A 21,587-nucleotide genomic window follows, 5' to 3' on the forward strand; every position below is an offset into this window, starting at 1 on the left:
ACAAGCAGCTCAAGCACCCGCGGTCAATGCTCGAGTCTGCTTTGCATGTGGTGATCCTAATCACTTCGCCAACATGTGCCCAAACAGGGTTGTGAAGCAAGATCCCCAGCAGCAGCAGCAGCAGCAGCCTCAGCAGCTGCAACAAGCAGCCCGTGCCAGAACCTTCAACATCAATGCCCGTCAGGCCCAGGCTGACAACAATGTGGTTAGTGGTACGTTCCTCGTGAATGGTATTTATGCTTCGTGTTTGTTTGATACTGGAGCCGATAACTGCTTTGTGTCGTTTGAATTCGAGAGGCTCCTTAGTCGTAAGCGCTCTTATCTCCCCTCGTCATTCGAAGTCAAAGTCGCTACTGGAAGAACTATCGCCGTTAACTCCGTTCTCCGTGATTGTACTCTCGAGCTCAACAATCACATCTTCCCAATCGACCTTATTCCGATGCAACTCGGAAGCTTAGACGTCATAGTAGGCATGGACTTTCTTCGCGAGAACCATGCTGAAGTTGTGTGCTTTGATAAGATGATTCGATTTTCGCTCGCGAATGGTGATCTTCTATGGGTGTACGGTGAAACAGCTTCGAAGGGCCTCAAGCTCATGTCATGTGTCCAAGCTAGTAAGTATCTCCGCAAGGAATACAGAGCTTTCTTGGCCAACATTGTAGTAGCGGAGAACGAAAAGAAAAAGAAGGCTGACGTCAAAGACGTTCCAGTGGTCCGAGAATTTCCTCAGGTGTTCCCTGATGATCTTCCTGGATTGCCGCCAAGTCGTGATATCGACTTTCGTATTGACCTCATTCCTGGAGCTAACCCTGTTGCCAAAGCCCCTTATCGACTCGCGCCATCCGAAATGCGGGAACTCTCGAACCAACTCCAGGAATTACTCGCGCCATCCGAAATGCCAAAGCCCCTTATCGGCCAGCCCTTTCCCCTTTGGGAAGCCTATAAATAGCCCTGTCATTGTCATTCTTTCCACTTTTGGAAACTCTCTGACCGACCAGCTCGTGTTCTTCACTATTTCTCAGACTTCTCTCAATCTCGGTAAGATTTCATCCTAAATCTTGTACGTTCTGGATCAATGCACACTCCTACACCTTTCTATCTTTCAAATCTTGATTTCTAACCGTGAAATCATCAAGATCTAAGTATTTTAGGATGATGTCATCATGGTGTTCTTGAGGAACTTCATGTTTTGGCCTTAACCCACCAAGAATCACTTGGATCTAGCCGATTTCCACATAAACAAACAGAGATCTATCATGGATCTAAACATTTACATGGTGTAAAGGATTGAAAGATGGATTCTCCAACTTTCTTTCAACTCTTTTACACTCAACGCTTTCAAACCGGTAGAAACGGAGCTTGAGCCAACCCACTAATCATTCTAATAGGTGTCTGGTTCAAGATTCGGATTCTATCTACGAGGTTCATCGATTCCGGGTTAAACTCTAAACTCCGTTCCGAACCGTTCACCGGCCGGATTTGGGTGATTCCTATCCGAGCAGGAGAAATAAGTAGGAACGAGGGCCCTATAGTTCAAAATGTTGTCAAAATACCTCGATATAACGACAAACAAACGAAACAGCCAAGTGTTAGACGAACAGGCCGACCAGGTCAGGAAGCTGACCGACCGAACAGGCTGTCAGAACGGACAGGCCAGCCGATCGGACATGCCAGCCGATCGACCGGGCCAGCCGATCGGCTAACATATGGTCCCCACATTTTAATAATTTGATGAAGTCTAGTATTGAACGAAGTGATGTTCGATCGAATGACTGTTTGATTACATTACTCTTCGGATCATGAGATACTATGCTTCAACACGTAATCGATTTTCAGCTCGTCCGACGTAATGGAGTGCCACCCGATCGAACATGTTGTCCGATCAGGTGACATCCTGCTGAGAACTTATTACTAAAGTACCTGACAGATCGGTTAAGCCGGCCGATCGAACGATCCGTTCGATCGATCGACCAGAAAGGTAAGAATACTTCAATGATTTAAAATACTGCAACAAAAACCTCAGAAGTTCAAACCATCATACACAAACACATCCTACATAAAAGAAGAAACAATCCACTTGAACAGCCCAGCCGATCGAGCCTACCGGCCGATCGAACAGGCTATCCGAGCGGATTGTCCAACCGAACGAATAAGCCATCCGATCGAACCTACTGTCCGATCGACCAGGCTGTTCGACCCATCAACACTTGTTTTCATTTTTCGTGTTACTCATCGTTATGCTATCGAACTATTCAGGCTAACTCTACTCTTAAGCGTTCCCCTCAATCCATCAATCAACCGTTGTGAGTATACTCGAACCCTTTTTGCTTTAACACTTTTGGGTGTTACATACGTTACTTATCTAAATCACAATCGAACACACTACTCAATTACTTTATGCGCTAACCATTCTGAATGTATTACGTGACTAAATGAATGCTTGTTGTTATGTTTACACGTGGAATGCTGTCCACCTGCCTTAACGACGTAGTACTATAGTTTGGACTCAGCACCCGTTCACACGGGGGTTGTTAAGGACAATTACTTGCATGGATTACGGTGGTAGTCCTGTATTGCGAACTGTCTCGGACAGTCAACCCGCAGTCATTGGTATCGATAGATCCATGTCGATAATTAACATGCTTCGTTTTTCTCTGTGTACGTGTTGGTTATGCGTAAACTATTTCAAACTCTATATGCTATTATCAAACTTGTAAGCTCACCTTTACATCATATGTATTGACTTTATTTTAACGTATGTGACAGGTGTTTAAGATGCATTCTTGCTAGAGAAGCGAGGCTAGAATAAAGCTCTAGAGCCCCCCAACAAATAGTTGTCTGTAGAGGTCAAACTAGGGGTCTTTAGAAGCAGATAAACAATATTTATTTTTATATTTGAAATCTGAGTTGTCGGAACAGAATACTTGACTGGTTGTTATATGTAATAACTTGTTTATTTATTTGGGATACGGTATGGGACGTATCATTTAACTAAATAGTAATAATAGTTGTTGTGGAAACTTCTGGACAATCTGTTTCGCTCAGTGCCATGCCCCGATGATTCCGCCATCGGTTGGGGTGTGACAATCTTCATCCATCTTCATCTTCAAAACAGAGGTTTAGATCATCATCTTATCTATATATGTTTTTGATATTTGTGATGTTTTCGTAAAAAACAGAGGGTTGATTTGGGTATTTGGTTTCAGTTTTTGATAATGATAATCTGAATGCCGCATGATGATGATGATGATGATGATAATCAGTTTTTTGTGAATGTTTTTGTGAAAAAAACAGAGGGTTGATTTGGGTATTTTGGTTTCAGTTTTTGATAATGATAATCTGAATGCCGCATGATGATGATAATCAGTTTTTTGTGAATGTTTTTGTGAAAAACAGAGGGTTGATTTGGTTATTTTGGTTTCAGTTTTTGATAATGATAATCTGAATACCGCATGATGATGATGATGATAATCAGTTTTTTGTGAATGTTTTTGTGAAAAAACAGAGGGTTGATGATGATGATAATCGGTTTTTTGTGAAAAAACGAGAAGGTTGATTTGGGTATTTTGGTTTCAGTTTTTGATAATGATAATCCGAATGCCGCATGATGATGTTGATAATCAGTTTTTTGTGAAAAAACAGAGGGTTGATTTGGGTATTTTGGTTTCAGTTTTTGATAATGATATCTGAATGCCGCATGATGATGTTGATAATCAGTTTTTTGTGAAAAACAGAGGGTTCATTTGGGTATTTTGGTTTCAGTTTTTGATAATGATATCTGAATGCCGCATGATGATGTTGATAATCAGTTTTTTGTGAAAAAAACAGAGGGTTGATTTGGGTATTTTGGTTTCAGTTTTTGATAATGATAATCTGAATGCCGCATGATGATGATGATGATGATAATCAGTTATTTGTGAATCAGTTTTTGATAATCAATTTTTGATAATCAGTTCTTTGATAATCAGTCTTTGATAATCAGTTCTTTGATAATCTGAATGCCGCATGATGATGATAATCAGTTATTTATGAATGGGTTGATTTGGTTTCATTTTTTCAGGTTTGTTTGTGATGTTTTTGTTCTGTTTTTGTTCTGTTTTGTTCTGTTTTGTTCTGTTTGTTTGTTTTGTTTTTGTTCTACTTTGTTATGTTTGTTTGTTTTGTTTGTTTTGCTTTGAAAAAATAGAGGGTTGATTTGTTTTGCTTTGTTCGGGTTTGTTTGTGATGTTTTTTGTGAAAATATTGTACAGAATGGCTGCGGATGTAAAGATACGCAAAACACCTACTACGAAGGTGAGAACACTTGACAACCTCCTAGAAGATGGTGCGGTGCACATAAGGAACTGATTGATCAAAACAATCAATTGCATATGAATGAATATAACCCCAGTGGCAGATATGTAATTAGCGAGCTTTGGAATTTCAAGGAAAATCGAAGAGCTACACTGGGGTTATATTCTTTCATATCTGCTACATTCCGAAGTGCACCCGTCAGTAAAGGTCCACAATTGCTTGTGGTGGTACGACATTTTGTCTCTGTATTGTATGTTACGGTCTTTTGTTATCGAGTCTGTAAGTTCCGTCAAGTCTACGAAGTTGGTATGACGTTTTGTCTCTGTATTGTATGTATTAAAAGTTTACATTTAATATACAATTTAGGCTTTAATAATTTATTATATATAGTATACATTTAATTATTAGATTGCATTTAATTAAAAAGAGTTAATTATTAGATTGCATTTATTTAAAAAGAATTAATTTTAATTATTAAATCAATGATTTCTTAACAAAAAAACAAGAAAAGAATTTAGGGGCTCAGGTTGATATTTCACTCTTACCATAGGGACGCAAAGTGTTATTAATATATGCCAAAAGACGGTCTTACCCCTGGCACTAACAGTCAAACAGACGGCACACTGACGGAGGGACTCAAAGTGTTATGAATTTATAAGCTCAGGGGCTCAAAAAACGAAAAAACGAATTTAGAGGCTCAGGTTGATGTTTCACACAAACCACAGGGACGCAAATTGCATTTTTCTCTTAACTATTACATAATGTTTGAAAGGATGTTGCGAGGCTGATGTGACAAAAATACCAATTAAAAGCATTAACCATTACACATTGTCTTAACATACCCCGGGTCTTGGTTAATTCAGTTTTCGTTTAATTTTGGTTTGGTTTCTTGGTTTTCAGTTCGGTTTCGATTAATGGTTAGGTTATTGCGTACCCCTACCTCAAGGGACATGGTATGATGGTACGTAGGCATGGCCTGCCCTGAGGGTGGGTGGGGAGGACCATCGGCCAAGGTCCGATATTTCAAACACGTTATTTAAAAAAAGTCCGATATGTATATGTAAAAGAAATGTATATGTAAAAAAATAAATTAATAGGGTATACCCATACAAACACTAACATAGGCCCACTTACAAAACTATTTTTATGGTTTAGATTAGTTATTAGCCCATTGACATTAGTTTTAGACCTTTAGTGAGTCTAATACCCAAATTCGTTAAGGCTTAAGGGCACGTGTTTTTGAGCTCGAACAAGGTACACGAGTTCTAAGGGCCGGCCCTGTACGTAGGGATGCACAAAAAACTCGGTTCCGGACCCAATCTGGGTGTAGTTCCTACCCTACCCGACCCGAGGGTACATACCAATTCCGGACCAGGGTGTAGAAAAAGGAACCGAACCTGAAACATTTCTGGTTGCTTGAAAATGTCGTTCTAGCTAGCGACCAACCAACCGTCACAAAAACGATTTTCCCCCTTTTCTCTTCCGTTAAAGCATACCCCTATATAAACAATCATATCATCAACCTCCACTGAACCAATCAATCAATCCATTTATCCTTTCAATTTCATTAACCTAATCCCAAAGTCTTCACCCATGTCTCAGGTATATCCATCAATCATTTCATCTTCTCAATTAAATTAGGGTTACCTGCTAATTCATCCCTATTTAATCCGTATATGTTATTATTTTACCAAATCCAATTGTTTGGATCGGATGATTTTCATCTTTATTATGTGTTTCTTGTTTCGATCGATCGATCTCGAGTTCATCTTTTATTTTTTACATCTGTGTGTGTGTTGCTCAAAGTTATGTGGCTGAAATGATATTTTGTTTTAGTGTTTGACTAGTCAATGATTATGTGTTTTTTTTTTCTGGATCTTGATTTATGTTGCTGCTGGATTCTTTTAAGTTGTGATGATGATTTATAATTTTATATGATATTAGTGATTTGGGTATTAGACGGGTTGAATAAAGGTTATATTAAATAGTTAGTGATAAAGATTTAGGAATTACGAAACGATATTTTGAGATAAATTATGATTGAGAATACGTGTAAGTAAGTGCTTTAGTTAACCTTTTTAAATTAAGAAATAAAAGAAGTGGTAAAAAGAATCTTGGGCTTACAGAATTGTTAATCGTCGCACGACGAGTTAGTTATTTATTAGGTAGAGATTAATCATCCAATAGGGTTCATTTTCTTCACATAGGTTCATGTTTCACTTGAAAGGAATCATCTTTTAGCTAGTTGGATGAAGATTTTCAGGTTGTAAGTTTCTAAAGTTGTTCTTTTAGAGTATTATGTGAGAGTTTAGCTGTTTTGTAAGAGACTATTTGTGTGACAAAGAACTTACTAATATATTATTATGGCAATGCAGACTGTTGTTCTTAAGGTTGGTATGTCGTGTGGCGGCTGTGTTGGGGCCGTGAAGAGGGTTCTTGGCAAAATGGAAGGTTTGTTACTCATCTTTTATATCCAATAAAATGGTCATAAGCTTGATTTTAAAAGGCGTGCATGAGGCACGATTAGGGTTGTTCATGAGCCGAGCCGAGCCAGGGCAAGCTCTGGCTCGACTTGATTATAAACCAAGTTGGCTCGGCTCGGATTTTTAACCGAGCTGAAAATCTAAGCTCGGGCTCGGCTTTGTTTGGCTCGATTTTAAGAAGAAAAACTAATGTCTAAAATATCATTCAATACTTCAAAAGAACATATCAAAAATAAGTTAAACCTAATACATTACAAGCCAAAATCAAGTTCAACAACACAAAATAAGTTTTAAATTTTAACAAAATACAATATTAGTTCATTAGCATGGTAATCAACCTTCAAATATGCCATAGATCTCAAATTACACTCCTAAATACATGTAAATAAAAATCAGTGATTGTAATATATTATAATGTATATAAAAATAAAATATATTATAAGTAAAATAATTCGAGCTAAGTTGAGCAGAGCTAAGAGCCGAGCTGGGCTCACTTTCTAACCGAGCCGAGCCGGGTCAGCTCAGTTTCAAACCGAGCCTAATCAACCGAGTTTTTTCCGAGCTAAATCCGATCCAGCTCCGAGCCACGAGCTTTTTGGACCGCCCTAGGCACGATGCGCTTAGGAAAACACATCAGGGAGCATGAGACGGAGCCTCATGTACTTCCGGGTCAATTTTGGTCAAAATTAGGGCCTGTAGGAGGCTGATATGTAAACACAACCAAAGAAATGAAGAAATCATGAAAGGTTTACTTGATAAAAAGGTTGATATGTAAAACATTCGCGTACATGATGTACACTTTTTTAACCCAAGGTCATGATATAAAGAAAAAAATGTTCTTTTTGGACAACAATCTTCAAGATTTTCCAACTTAAAAGTTAATACAAGTTCCTTCATTTGTATTTCTAAAAGCGGTTTTTTTCTGCAGGGGTGGAAACTTTTGACATTGATCTGGAACAACAAAAGGTGACTGTGAAGGGTAATGTACAGCCAGATGCGGTTCTGCAGACGGTTTCCAAAACCGGGAAGAAAACCGAGTTCTGGCCAGCCGAAGGTGCATCGGCTACTGCTTAATATATTATATGTGTTTTAAATGGTTTTTGAACTTGGTATTGTAATTGTAAATCTAGAACTATCAGATGACTGTAACATTTGGTATTTTGCACTTGAATAAATGCAAAACATAATTGTTGTGTTGTGATTTCTTGGATACTGATGGATTTGATCTTTATTATGTCAAGTGGGCATGCAGCATACGAATCGTTGGGCCGTCTTTGATTATATGAATCGGTTATATGACCGAGCGTTATAAAGGTTTGTAAGATGAACCGGACAATGTTATTCTTGATATAAAGATGCTTATACAACAGTCTCTTAACTAATTGGTTTTTCAAAAGAGACCTACTCTTAATATAACTCGGTTTTCGGAAATGAACACATAACTAAAGGTTATTACTGTTGAATGTATTTCGGTGATTATTATTGAATATCAAGACCCTTTAAATAGGATGAAATACAACCATGAAAATAGGAAAAAGATATACACAGAGAATACAAAGATTATCCCTAAAAATAACTAACTAAAATCTATTCCTAAAATACAATTATACTCGGCTGGCTAAGACACCCCCTCAGTTTGAGCGGGCGGAGGACAGACGCTCAAGCTGGACCGAAATGATTGGAATAGTTCACGAGATAATCCCTTTGTAAATATATCTGCATATTGCATAGATGAGGGGACATGAAGAACTTTAATGTGCCCAAGACGAACCTTCTCCCGGACAAAGTGTCTGTCAATCTCGATGTGCTTTGTCCGTTGATGTTGAACCGGATTATTGGACAAATACACCGCAGAAACGTTGTCACAAAAAACAACAGATGCTCGAGTCAATGGTGTGAGAAGTTCAAGGAGTAGGTTTCATATCCAAGTTGTTTCGGCAACTGCATTTGCAACACCCCTATACTCGGCCTCTGCACTAGACCTCGAGACCGTAGGCTGACGTTTAGCAGACCATGATATAAGATTATCACCGAGAAAAACACAATAACCGGATACGGAGCGTCTCGAATCCGGGCAACCACCCCAATCAGCGTCAGAATAAGCAACCAAGTCATGAGAAGCCGAACGCACAAGCCGTATACCATAATCAATCGTACCTTATAAATAGCGTATTATGCGCTTCATAAATGTAAAGTGAGGATCCCGAGGCTCATGCATGAAGAGACACACCTGTTGAACCGCATAAGACAAATCTGGACGAGTAAAAGTCAAATATTGTAGAGCACCAGCCAAACTTCGGTATAAAGTCGGATCCGAGAACAAAGAGCCATCGGTAGCACTCAATTTGTAAGACAGATCAACCGGCGTCGAGCATGGTTTGCAAGCTGGCATTAATGCACGGGCAATTATGTCTTTGGCGTATTGGACTTGAGACAAGAAAATACCGTTCTTCTGCTGAGTGACGTTTATTCCCAAAAAATGATGCAAATGGCCTAAGTCAGTCATGGCAAATTCCCTGGAAAGCGTGCTAATAATGTCGTTTAAGAGACGATCATTAGAAGCAGTTAGAACAATATCATCCACATACAGCAATAAATATGCAATGTTAGACGAGTCCTGATGATAAACAAATAACGACTGGTCACAAGCACTGCAAGCACTGCTACGAAACCCTTTGGAGGTAATAAAGTTAGCAAAACGAGTGTACCAAGCTCTCGGAGCCTGTTTAAGCCCATATAATGATTTCTTCAAACAACAAACGTTTTGGAAGCCGTTGATGCATAAACACAGTCTCCATGTAGATCCCCATGAAGAAAAGCATTCTTGACATCCAGTTGATGAATGTGCCAACCGCGAGACACAACAAGAGACAAAACTGTGCGAATAGTGGCCGGTTTGACCACAGGACTAAACGTTTCATCACAATCCACACCAACCGTTTGAGCATTACCATTAACCACCAACCTAGCCTTATAGCGTTCCAAAGAACCGTCCGATTTAAATTTATGTCGAAATAACCACATACAACGGATCACGGGACGGTCATGTGGTCGAGGAACAAGTTCCCATGTGTCATTATCCTGTAGTGCCGTATACTCGGTTTGCATTGCATGTAACCAATTTGGATCAGTTAGGGCTTTGGCATACGAAGTAGGGACCGGTGAGAGAGAGATAGTGTTATGGATGGTCGAAGAGTTGGTCCGAGATCTGGATCGGGTTGTCATAGGATGTCGGTTAGGGACAGTAGTGGGAGGTTGAGTGGGCTGGGTTGCGGCCGTATGTGGAGGTTGTAAGGTCTGGGCTTGGGCCGGCGGTGTAGGAGCAGGAGTGTTTACTGGGTCGGTAGATGGGTTGGTTGAGTTTGGACGAGGACGACGCGAATAAGTGAACCGGTATGGGGCCGGATTATTAATGGGCCTGGGTGCAGGAGTATTAATGGGCCTGTGGAAAGTAAAGCCGGGTGGTGTGATGGACTCGTCCAAAAAATTATAAGAAGTGGGATGATGTGGAAGTGTATATGGGAACACATGCTCATCAAAAGTCACGTGACGAGAGATGTGCACTCTGCCGGTGGTAGGGTCCAAGCACCGATATCCGCGAAAATCAGGTGGATACCCGAGAAAAATGCACCGCATGGACCGATGGTGAAGTTTATGAGGCTGTGTTGCGGAGGTATTCGGGTAACAGGCACAACCGAACACACGTAAATGTTCGTAATCAGGATGACGAAGGTAAAGGGCAAAGGTAGGTGTGTAAAAGTTTAGTCGTTTGGTTGGTAAGATATTGTGAAGATAAGTGGCAGTGTGTAGGGCTTCAACCCAAAAGGAAGGCGGAAGATTTACATGAATTAAGAGGGCCCGAATAATGTCATTCAGTCGGCGAATCATCCGTTCAGCCCTTCCATTTTGGGATGAGGTTTGTGGGCAAGAGAAACGAAACAGCAAGCCATGTTGTTGGGCAAAAGTTTTAAAAGCTAAGTTGTCGAATTCACCCCCTAAGTCCCATTGAAAGGTTTTTATTTTGCGGTGAAATTGGGTCATTATTAACTGATGAAATTTGGCAAAAGTTGGAAAGGTTTCGGACTTATATTTTAGGGGGTAAACCCACACGAAGTGTGAGAAATTATCAATTAGCACCATATAATACTTATACCCGGTTTTACTCTTGACTGGCGAAGTCCATAAGTCACAATGAATGATATCAAAAGGAGCAAAAGTAAACGTATTGGACGAATAAAATGGCAATCTTTTACTATTTGAAATTTGACAAGAATTGCAAAGGTTGTGACTTTTGTCCTTATTACATTGAAAATGAAAATCGCGACTTAAAATATCTAGAACTTGAGCCCCGGGATGTCCTAAACGATCATGCCAAGGAAGGTGATGGGAAGCAATAAAAGTGGCTTGAGGCGGCAGTTGAGGTGGCGTGAACGTGTAAAGAGTCCCGGTACTGTTGTGACGAGATAGTGTCTTCTTAGTTTTGAGGTCCTTAAAAAGAAAACCAAACTGGTCAAATTCGACAGAAACTTGATTATCACGAGTAAAACGTCTAACGGAAATAAGGTTTTTAATTATTTGTGGGCTGTAAAGGACATGTGGGAGGATATAGGTGCGGTTTGGTAAAGGGTGAAAACCCGTTCCTGATCCTTTAATCGGTAAAGACATGCCATTACCCACCAAAATATTACGACAAACAGTATTAGAGTCAGGGATTACGATTTTACCTGGTTCCTTTGTGACGTGAGACTCGGCTCCTGTATCAAAAACATCTGAAGTCCACGCAGTGTTAGAATTAACCTGCATGTTTGCCATGGCAGCACTCAAATCAGATGGACAAAGAGGATTATACGTTGCTGGGTGAAACCGGGTGGAGCGTATTGAGGCAGAGAGAAGCCGGTGTACTGCACTTGAGGAGTGGACTGCTGATCAGATTGTTTATTAGGGTTCCATTGCTGCTGAGTCGGGTACGGGCATGGAGGAGGTGTCCACCAGGCCCAATTTGGGAAGCAATTCGGTTGTCCCTGATATGCGGTCCATGGGGACTGCTGCTGAGACCGTCCTCTGCCTCTGCCACGACGATTGGAAGCGTCACTGCGTCCCCTGCTGCCCCGTCTATTTGTGGAGGAATAAGAACCCTCTGATTGGTGGTTCGAATTTGCAGAAGCGGCTCGAGACGGTGGCGGCGCTGCAGCAGCCGCAAGTACAGTGTTGTGGGAGCCCTTTTGAGCCTCCATCCGTATGACTTCATCATTAAGCATTGCTATCGCCTGGTCCCAATCGACACCCTGCTGGTTAATTACAGATGCAGTGGTGTTGTATTCTGCCGGAAAACCCGGAACAAGCTGAAGAACAAGTCTTGATTCAGAAACGGTCTGATCAACATCAGCCAATTGACTTGCTAAATCGGATAGTTGTTGGCAGTAATCATCAACCGAAGAGCAAGCGGTCAACGTAAGATTGCAAAACTTTGTCTCAAGCGCCCCAGCACGAGCCTTTTTATTGCTCAAGAAAATCTTTTCGAGCTTTATCCAAGCCGCTCGAGCAACCGTGGTATCCATAAGGCGCTTCAGAAGATCATCCGAAACGGTGCTATAGATCCATTGAAGGACCAATGCATCGAGTTCTTTCCATTGTTCTTATTCAGGTGAAGTTTTTGTCTGGTGGTGCTGAATCATCGATGTGATTAGATACCTTATATGCAACAGCATGAAGGCGAAAAAGTGTGACCCATGCTGAATATGTGACCTTTGACCCGTCCAAAGTCCGAATCTTGGATTGAATATTCGTTACAGAATAAGTAGGATGAAGAGAAACAGGTTTGGTCGATGATTCAGGTTCACTTCCTTTCATCATGGTGACGAGGCCGGACGTATCCAGTTAGGTTTTGGGATCGGAAAAAAAAAAGAAGAAAGAAGAGGAAGGATATCAGAACTGGTTATGGCTCTGATACCATAAAGGTTATTATTGTTGAATGTATTTCGATGATTATTATTTAATATCAAGACCCTTTAAATAGGGTGAAATACGGCCATGAAAATAGGAAAAAGATATGCACAGATAATACAAAGATTATCTCTAAAAATAACTAACTAAAATCTATTCCTAAAATACAATTATACTCGGCTGGCTAAGAATAACTGCTTATATGTTTTCAAAACACAAGTTTTGATCATTAAAATTACATGTCATGCTAAAGGAAAAACATATACCTCATGCCCATAACTGTACAAGAATTGGATTGTTTCACCTCTTTCATGATGTAGAAACATAAATAGAATTCTTTAAACAGTTGAAAATGAACGAAATCAACTAATCATGTGGTACAAAGGCTCACTCCTTACTGTATAATAATCTATCGATATATAAATACCAAATCAACTAGTCCACCATAAAAAAAAAAACTACTGGTGGATCCATGCTATAAATCTTCAAGAACAAGATTATAAAAAATAAGGTTTATAGAATGTTGGTTCAAGAACCGATAAACCTTTTCATTTTCATACAATGTAGGTCTTCTGGGAATTCTTAGGACCCCGTTTCTTTCGCGGGTTAGAAGTGATCATGCAAGAAAACGCGTTAACAAGATCAGAATCCTCATCCGTCATCAGAATCTTCGCTTTGATAGGGTTCGCAAGCAGTAGTTTCGATACAAGGTACCCTGCAATTGTCCACGTTTGAAATAAGCGTGATTGTTTCCCTATAAACCGCCCCCTTTTAGTGTCGTAGTATTCGGGCCACTTATCTTGAGCCAAACGCCCCTCGGCTATCTTAACCGCTCTTGCCGCGATTTCCGGTCTGTCCATCTTAATGCACGCCACTGTAAGCTGTAAACAAAAATTGCATACTAAGTTCCGGTATTGTAAGAATCGCTAGGCGCTAGTCGGCCAGTGGGGTACCAACTAGCGATTAATCGAGATTAATAGGGATTAATGAATTTGGGATTTTATATGTAATTTTCAGTTTTATATCTACGTGTTTTTATATGTGTTTTTTTAAGTAGATTCTTCAACCCATATTTTCAAGTTATAGGATTAACTGCCAGAATTTACAGGTTTGACCCAAGTTATAGGATTAACTGCCGGAATTTAAAGGTTTTGGTCAAGAATCTGGTCGGAATCACTAGACTGCTGCCGATTTTAGCTAATTAGGACTGGATTTGACCACTGTTGACCGATTAGATAAAAATTACTCGGTGAGCATCCGATTTAATCGGCGACTAATCGAAAGCTAGTCGGAATTTTTACAATCATGCTAGGTTCAGATATAATAATTAACATGAACTTGAAATACTAGATACCAACCTGCCAAAGCAAAGTCGGCCACGAGCCTCCGTTGTGGTATGACCAAGGCCTGCAAAATGTCCACAAAAGCCAATAAACCAACGGTTCTGATTAACAGAAAAGCAGAAAAATAATAATAATAATAATATTAAGATAGAAAATTAGAAATATCACGTGTTTTTAGGATCACAGCCGGTAATAATCTGCCATTCTTGACCTTCAAGAGCAGGATAACAAATCTTAAAAGGCATATCAGCCACTAAATCGGCCCATTTCGCATCGATCAGATCCAATATCGCATTTGACTGGTCAACGGTGACTAAACTGCTGACCACAGACCAAAAGTTTCCCAACGAGAAAAACCGGAAGTCCATATGTGCCGGTTGTAGGTTTCCGATAAGGTAACCTCCTTTATTCGGCATCCATTCTACTAGCCATGGAGGAATTTGATCAGGGTAAATGTTGAATTTGTTGACGGCATCGTAAGAGTACTCTTCGGTCTTGTAACGGTATATTTCGTTAAGCTTTTTCAGGTCTACCCAGTAGTATTCTCTTATGTGGAATGATAATGCAACAAGACGGTTGTTTAACGCTCTAATTAAGTCGGCTGATCCATCCTCCGGTGCGAGCATTTCACGTGCACACATTAATGCAGAATAAAAAAGCGCCTGAAATCATGGGTCATTTGTTGACAATGAAGTCACTTATATATAGAGAGCCTGCCAGTATATGAAATGACACATAATAATACTAGAAAGGTGCCAGCGCGATGCGGCGGAAAACAAAGATGCTGCAAGGATGTGCATGGTTCAATTGGTCCGGTTCCTCAACGAACCGAAACCGAAGTAACCGGTTAGTCTATTTTACTAACCGTTCTGTTTTCAGTTAAGCAGTTTTTGGTTCGGTTCCTTTATTTCAGTTAATAGCCAAAACCAAACTTGGGCTAAAACTTTTGTTTAGAAATAAATGAAATTGAGGTATAAATGCATGAAATTGGAGTATAAATACATGAAATGGATGTATAAATAAATAAATGAAATGGAAGTATAAATATACGAAATGCAGGTATAAAATATGAAATACATGAATTGGAGATATAAAGCTAGAAATATATAGAAATATGAATTGTTCGGTTCGATTCAATTAATTTTGGTTAAACGGGGTACAAAAATAAACGATAATTGTTTTTTGGTTAATTCGGTTTTTCATTTATTGATTTTCAGTTAATTCAGCTGTTGGTTGATTTCGGTTCGATTTCCTCTGTTTCCGGTTTGGTTTTGGTTAACGATTCAATTATTGCTCACCCGTAGACACTGTTAATCACGTAATATATCAATTTTTTAATTAAAATGATTATAGCAATACTAAAATTAAAGAGAATCAATGCTCGTTTTTCGTTTTTATGGTGTAATTTTTTTTTAAATATTAACGTACGTAAAAGTTATGGTCGTTTAAAAAGCGTGGGGGTAGTTAGTTTTTTATAAGGGGGATAAAGTGTAACTACTTTTAAATCATCCATAATTTGGTTAAAGATGAGAGAACTAAAGCGTAATTAAGATGAGGGGATTAAAGTGTAATTAGTGTTTGAAAGACAAATTTACCCTCGTTTTAGGGTTGTACCTTATGAATTAACCTAAAAAAAGTTCAACTTTTGGGTATCTTAAAATGTTCTTTTCTAATGCATTATAATATAGTATAGATATAAATGAAACAAGCTAGCAGCTTCGTTAAACAAGACAATCTTCGTTACCTGAATTTCTAGAGGGTGTCCATGAATTCCCATGCGCCGGTCAATCATGCACGGTCCATCAGCGACTAGCAAAGTAGGAAACATATCAAAACCGTCAGCAAGACATAACTTTAAAATCATTTTGATTCCGGTTTGAACGTCGATTCTCTCCACCAGTGACGTATCTCCAGAACTCTTTCCGTATGCACGTAACAATATAATCCACCATAATCCTAATTAAAAAAAATAGTAATAAATTGGTCATATTATTTGATTACTTTCTTAATCAAAATATGTCAAACACCGAACCAATTGATTATTTGATATTTGATATTATGTCTTTATACAACATCCAATTTTATTACAGTTGATTATCTAATTTTGATTATTCATAATCGTATAATCGCTTTAAGAAAGTAAACCCAAACACACCCTAATTATTACCAGAATCAACAGGGGCAACACGACCAATCGCAGCCTCTCCGAAATCAGGGTCTAATACCTCTTCGGTTGCAGTGTCATCACCCTCGAGGGGTACCGTACGGACCTTGAAACTTGCAGGCATTAATCCTTGACCAGGACTATGACAATCCATTGTTTTCTCCCAGCTCTATAAAAAAATACAAAAAAAAAAAAAAAAAAAAAAAAACTAAAATCTCGGTTTTTCCATCAATTCAAGGACGTGAGGAACAATCACTCAAAGCATGTAACTTTTTAGTGCAGACTAAAATGGACCAGGTCAATTGGGTTGACCCTCAAAATTGGCCAAATTTTTATTTTTATTTTTGTAGATAATTAATGTGTTAGGTATGATCATAAACCGAACATTGTTACAATACTAACCTAAAACATTGCACATAAGATTTAGAAGGTTGTATGAAATAAAAACAGATTTTGGATAGCTTTCAACCCTTTTAACCTCGGTTTTAAAATGCGCATAATGCGTAATGCACCCGTTGCGCTGATGAGAGCGCATAGCCACAGCTGTTGCGTTGCATTTACGTGATTACGTATGTATTTATAAGTTGTTATGTATAATAAATTTTTAGTATTTTTTTTATAAAGAGCGCATTGCATTCGTGATGCGCTCGCATCACGAATCACGCTTCAGATTTTTGGACTAAACGCATCAGAGCGCATCACGCAACTTAATAGTTAATACCAAGCTTTCAACCCATTTGACCGGATACCCGTTTTTTAGCCAACTATTCTGATCTGACCCGTTTGACTTCTGACACAAACCAACCCATTTATAAGTAAATGGGTTTAAAATGCACATAATAAGATCATATGACTTTGTGAATCTAATCAGAAAACCGAAGAAAAGATGGTTGAAAACGGAAGATGAACTATTAAGTACCTGCAATTGAAGTGTGTGAAGGATGAAATTTCGGACAATATCATACTCTTCGTTTAACAAGAAAGCTATACCAGACGGTATAAAGTCACGAATAAAAACTTGATCATAGTTCAAAACACTTGAGCTTGTGGGGTCGTTTGCCGCTATTGTTCCAATAGGACTACTGCAGTAGTGCACGATGGACTCACGCAGTAGGTCCCACGCTTCTTGCTCAATAACATCAGATAAAGAACTCTCATTTTCTTTCTCGATCTTCTGAACGTCCTCCGAACCCAATAGATTTGGCGAGCGACCCGTTTCTTGAATCGTATTGAACTCTTTAGCATTATCCACAAACCATGTACTGTTTTCGTTTTCGGTAGTAAATCCACTAACACTTTCGGTGTTTTGGCATTTACAACTGGAACTTTCAAATCGTTTGTCTTTTAAATTATCAAATCGGGTGGTGGGAATGGCGGGAAACTGGTGATATATACTTGAGCACTTGAACAACCGAACGACATTTGAGCCGCTTTTCTTTTTGTACTTTATGAACGATCCAAGAGAATACGTTGAGTCAGGCTTAACAAAAGGCGCACGAAACACTTGCAGAATCGCTTCGGAAGAACCCATGACAACCATTACGGTTCAAAGGTGCGCACAATAATAAAATAACAGTATTGAGTTCTACTTCTGTTTACAAAAATAAGAACAAAAAATGTTACTACGGTGGTTCCGAATCTTGGTTTATAGAATCAACTAGAATTTCATTTTCATTTTCAGGATTTAAAATTTGAATATCATTCGCATGGTAACCTCAAAGTTCTCTCAGACCCAAATCAATATAAAATTATAAATGAGTCAGTGCTAAACAAACACCACTGACACACTATCCACACACCACTGATGTGTCATACGGGCCGTATGATAGGGCAAAAATGGTCATTTGGGTCGTATAAAGGCCAAATCAAATGACCATTATGATGTGTTTGACTGAGAAATAAATGATTGATGTGAGCATGACAAAGTCATATGGCCCGTATGACATCATACCTCCAGTATGATGTGATAGACAAACTGGTGTACACTATCGGTGGTGGTGTTTGTGTAGCGTCACCCTATGAGTGTCGGCACGCTTTACAGCATGTTTGACCATAAAAGTCAAAATCAGCTCTACCAAAAGCAAGGTAATTCTTTGTTTCAACCAGTTTATAACAAACAAGATCAATACATCAAAGAAAACAGAATGAAGCAAATCAACAAACAAACACGATTACCGAATGTGCGGTAAATTAAAGCACAAAAATTTTACCTGATTAAAAAGCAATTGGATACAAAAATCAGAGTTGAATCAATGGAAGATAAAAAAAAATTGAGAATAAGTTTTAGAATAAAATCTGTTTAAAAAGAATAAAATCATAAAAAAGTTCAAAACTTTACCACCAATTTCTATTGTTTGAAATCTTGGTTTATCAAACATCAAGATTTAGGGGCTAAAAACACAGAAAAAAAAAAAAAAAAACCTAAAACTGGTTCTTATAAAGTTATAATATATCAAGCAAGACATCATAATTAACTAAAATTTCTTCTTCATTTTCAAGATTTACACTTTGTTCTTGTAGCAATTTGAATATCATTCTTTTTTTCCTAAACCAAAATCAATATAACTGTCTGCACTCTTTCCAGCATGTTTGACCTTTAATAAAAGTCAAAATCACCTCTACCAAAAGCTATGTCTAAACCAGTTTATAACAAGATCAATATACATCAAAGAAAGCAGAATGACACAAATAGACAAACAAACATAATTAAACCTAATTAGCACAACATCCACCTACTCAAATCACAAAAAAAAAAACCCCTTTAAACCTTGGTAGACATGAAGCATCCTCTACAATATATCATATCCAATTTCAGATTTTTCCCCTAAATCTTTAAACCCCATTTCAAACAAACTAAAAAAAACAGCATTTTGAAACATGGGTTTTATCTTTTAAACAAGAAAATGTAACTTTCACTTAAAGTAAAGATAATCTTGAAAAAACCCACCAAAAAATTACCTTTTAAGAGAAATTTGGGTGCACAAACCGGAGTTGAATCGATGGAAGATCAAGAACTGTGGGAATTAGTTGAAATATGGGCGAATTATGTGAGTAAATTGCGTGAATTAGTAAAGAATGATGATGAAACGTGAAGGAAAAATATGGAAGTGGAAACCTGAACGCGTGAAGAATGGAAAGAAGTAATCTGACTGTTTCGTTTCTGGCCATACATGTCTGCGTTGATTTCTTTCTTTCTTTTTTTTTTTTTTTGAAAAGTTGAAGATATTTTTGTGGAAAATAACATGTGTATTTTGTGTTTATAAATGTTTGAATATCTAGGGAGTTTGAGGCATGCATGGTGACTGTTATTTGATTAGTTCCTGATTAATTGTTAGTCGAAATTTTATTAAGTAATTTTTCTTTAATAAGCCAATTGATCGCTAGACGGTTAACGACGGCTCTAGCTAGTCTTAATCGGCCAAAAATAAGCGGTTTCGAACAAATTCAGGTTAATTACCGGTCAAAATTCCGATCAAACCTTGTAAATTTCGGTGATTAATCTTGTTTACTCAGAAAAATGAGCTGATAAGAGGTGAAAATTGTCTTACTAAAAAATTACACATAAAAATGTGTGCATATAGATAAGAAAGAAACTGAAGATTACATATAAAAATCCTAATCCGGTGCATACCTCATCGGCCGGTTATCGCCTAACGATTCTTACAACACTGCTCAGAGGATAATCAATCTTGAGTCTCGAGAAAATATCCAGAACTTCTCTATCAACAACAACTAGATGGGTTAAACCAAGTTTAAAAAAAAAAAAAACCTCTAAGATCTAAGATTTTATATATAATAAAACCAATAAAATTTTGTGACCGATGATTCATGACCCCCTTTAGTTCCTCTTTAGTCTAGCAGAAAACTTTATGTCTATAGACACGTGTGTCTAGAAATAAATTTACGTATCGATCATATGTTTACGTATTTATGTATCATTATACATGTCAAACCTAAGACTATTTTACAAAAAAATCAAGAAAACAATCCCAAAAAAGTTAAGCTAGTTTCACAATAGTCATATACTCATATGTGACAAATATATATATATATATATATATAGGTTTAGGATCCTGTACAAAGTGCTTAATTTGTAAGAAGTGTAAGAAATATTCCTGGAATGACAAGTGTCCATCCTCTTAATTAATTCAAAAGGGTAGTTTTGTAATTGTACATTTTGTCATTTAATTCAAATATCAGCGAATTATATGGTAACCAGCGAATTATATGGTAACCGTCATCAATCTCCAAAAAATCAACGAATTTCTTCATACTTTATCATAAATAGATCTATAATCAGATTCATGGCGTGGTGTTTTAAAACAACTGGATAAATTGACTATGATGTTGGTCATGGTGTTTTATATAGAAGGTTGCTGGGGATTCCAGATAAAACACCATGACTTGAATCATGGCGTGGTGTTTTATCTGGTGACATTGTTCATGGCATAGTGTTTTAAACATCTGGAGACAAAACACCACGCCATGAACAATGTCTCCAGATAAAACACCACGGCATGAATAATGTCCCCAGATAAAACACCACACCATGAACAATGTCTCCAGATAAAACACCACGATATGAACAATGTCTCCAGATAAAACACCACGCCATGAATAATGTCTCATGATAAAACACCATGACTTGAATCATAGATGTTTTAAAACACCACACTATGAACAAGGTCTCCAGATAAAACACCATGACTTGAATCCTAGTCTTGGTGTTTTAAAATCTGGGAATGTTTTGTATTTATAAAACACTACGCCACGAACAATGTCTCCAGATAAAACACCACGCCATCAACAATGTCTCCAGATAAAACACCATGACTTGAATCTGCGATTACGTTTTAAAAATCTGGGAATGTTTTAAAGTATGAAGAAATTCGCTGATTTTTTTTTGGAGATTGATGGCGGTTACATATAATTCGCTGATTTTTAGGAGTTTGATGGTTGTGTTTGAAACGGTTACCATATTTGAAAGAATGGAAAAGACACTATTGCCCTTCAATTTTACAAAAGCCCCTTCTAATTAAAACACAATTTACATTTTAATACCCTTTTGATCTCAACCATTAGATCAAAGATCCAATGGTTTAAAACACTTCTTACACTTCTTACACTTTGGACACTTTTTACCATATCCCTACCCTATATATATATATATATTTTATTTAATGAGTATAGATGTAAAAGATTTATTTTACATTGAGATTGACTAGTAAATGTTTTGCATTATAATCTTTAAATGTCGTAATTTATAATCAAAGAAATGATTCATAGAATCATCATGGTTGAATAATTGAATAATCTATATCTATATCTATACTAAATAATAAAATAAACCAATTTTGGGAC

General features: G+C 37.9%; 4 protein-coding genes across 5 annotated transcripts; 1 reads left to right on the plus strand and 3 right to left on the minus strand.

Annotated features, from left to right (window-relative positions):
* Positions 1-5,685: 5,685 nt before the first annotated feature.
* LOC110894785 (copper transport protein ATX1) lies at positions 5,686-7,980 on the plus strand. The gene is made up of 3 exons (XM_022142014.2): positions 5,686-5,895; positions 6,669-6,744; positions 7,705-7,980. The coding sequence occupies exons 1-3, from the start codon at positions 5,887-5,889 to the stop codon at positions 7,848-7,850; spliced, it is 231 nt and encodes a 76-aa protein (XP_021997706.1). The 5' UTR covers positions 5,686-5,886; the 3' UTR covers positions 7,851-7,980.
* Positions 7,981-8,694: 714 nt separating this feature from the next.
* On the minus strand, positions 8,695-11,588 carry LOC110892785 (uncharacterized mitochondrial protein AtMg00810-like). Its single transcript, XM_022139932.1, has 4 exons — positions 11,472-11,588; positions 9,564-9,746; positions 9,003-9,498; positions 8,695-8,933 (listed from the first exon to the last, which is right to left on the minus strand). The coding sequence occupies exons 1-4, from the start codon at positions 11,586-11,588 to the stop codon at positions 8,695-8,697; spliced, it is 1,035 nt and encodes a 344-aa protein (XP_021995624.1).
* An 8-nt stretch (positions 11,589-11,596) lies between these two features.
* Positions 11,597-12,334, minus strand: LOC110892786. Its single transcript, XM_022139934.1, has one exon. The coding sequence runs from the start codon at positions 12,332-12,334 to the stop codon at positions 11,597-11,599; it is 738 nt and encodes a 245-aa protein (XP_021995626.1).
* A 605-nt stretch (positions 12,335-12,939) lies between these two features.
* On the minus strand, positions 12,940-19,431 carry LOC110894786 (alkaline/neutral invertase E, chloroplastic). 2 transcript variants are annotated; one of them, XM_022142015.2, is made up of 8 exons: positions 19,342-19,412; positions 19,185-19,240; positions 17,146-17,817; positions 16,230-16,395; positions 15,807-16,018; positions 14,231-14,724; positions 14,078-14,126; positions 12,940-13,600 (listed from the first exon to the last, which is right to left on the minus strand). In XM_022142015.2, the coding sequence occupies exons 3-8, from the start codon at positions 17,764-17,766 to the stop codon at positions 13,274-13,276; spliced, it is 1,869 nt and encodes a 622-aa protein (XP_021997707.1). In that variant the 5' UTR covers positions 17,767-17,817; positions 19,185-19,240; positions 19,342-19,412; the 3' UTR covers positions 12,940-13,273. The 2 variants fall into 2 exon arrangements, with proteins under 2 accessions (XP_021997707.1, XP_035836849.1); XM_035980956.1 differs by having other exon boundaries at positions 19,185-19,431.
* Positions 19,432-21,587: the final 2,156 nt, after the last annotated feature.

The sequence above is a fragment of the Helianthus annuus genome, chromosome 12, assembly GCF_002127325.2.
Source record: "Helianthus annuus cultivar XRQ/B chromosome 12, HanXRQr2.0-SUNRISE, whole genome shotgun sequence".
NCBI classification, from domain to species: Eukaryota; Viridiplantae; Streptophyta; class Magnoliopsida; order Asterales; family Asteraceae; genus Helianthus; species Helianthus annuus.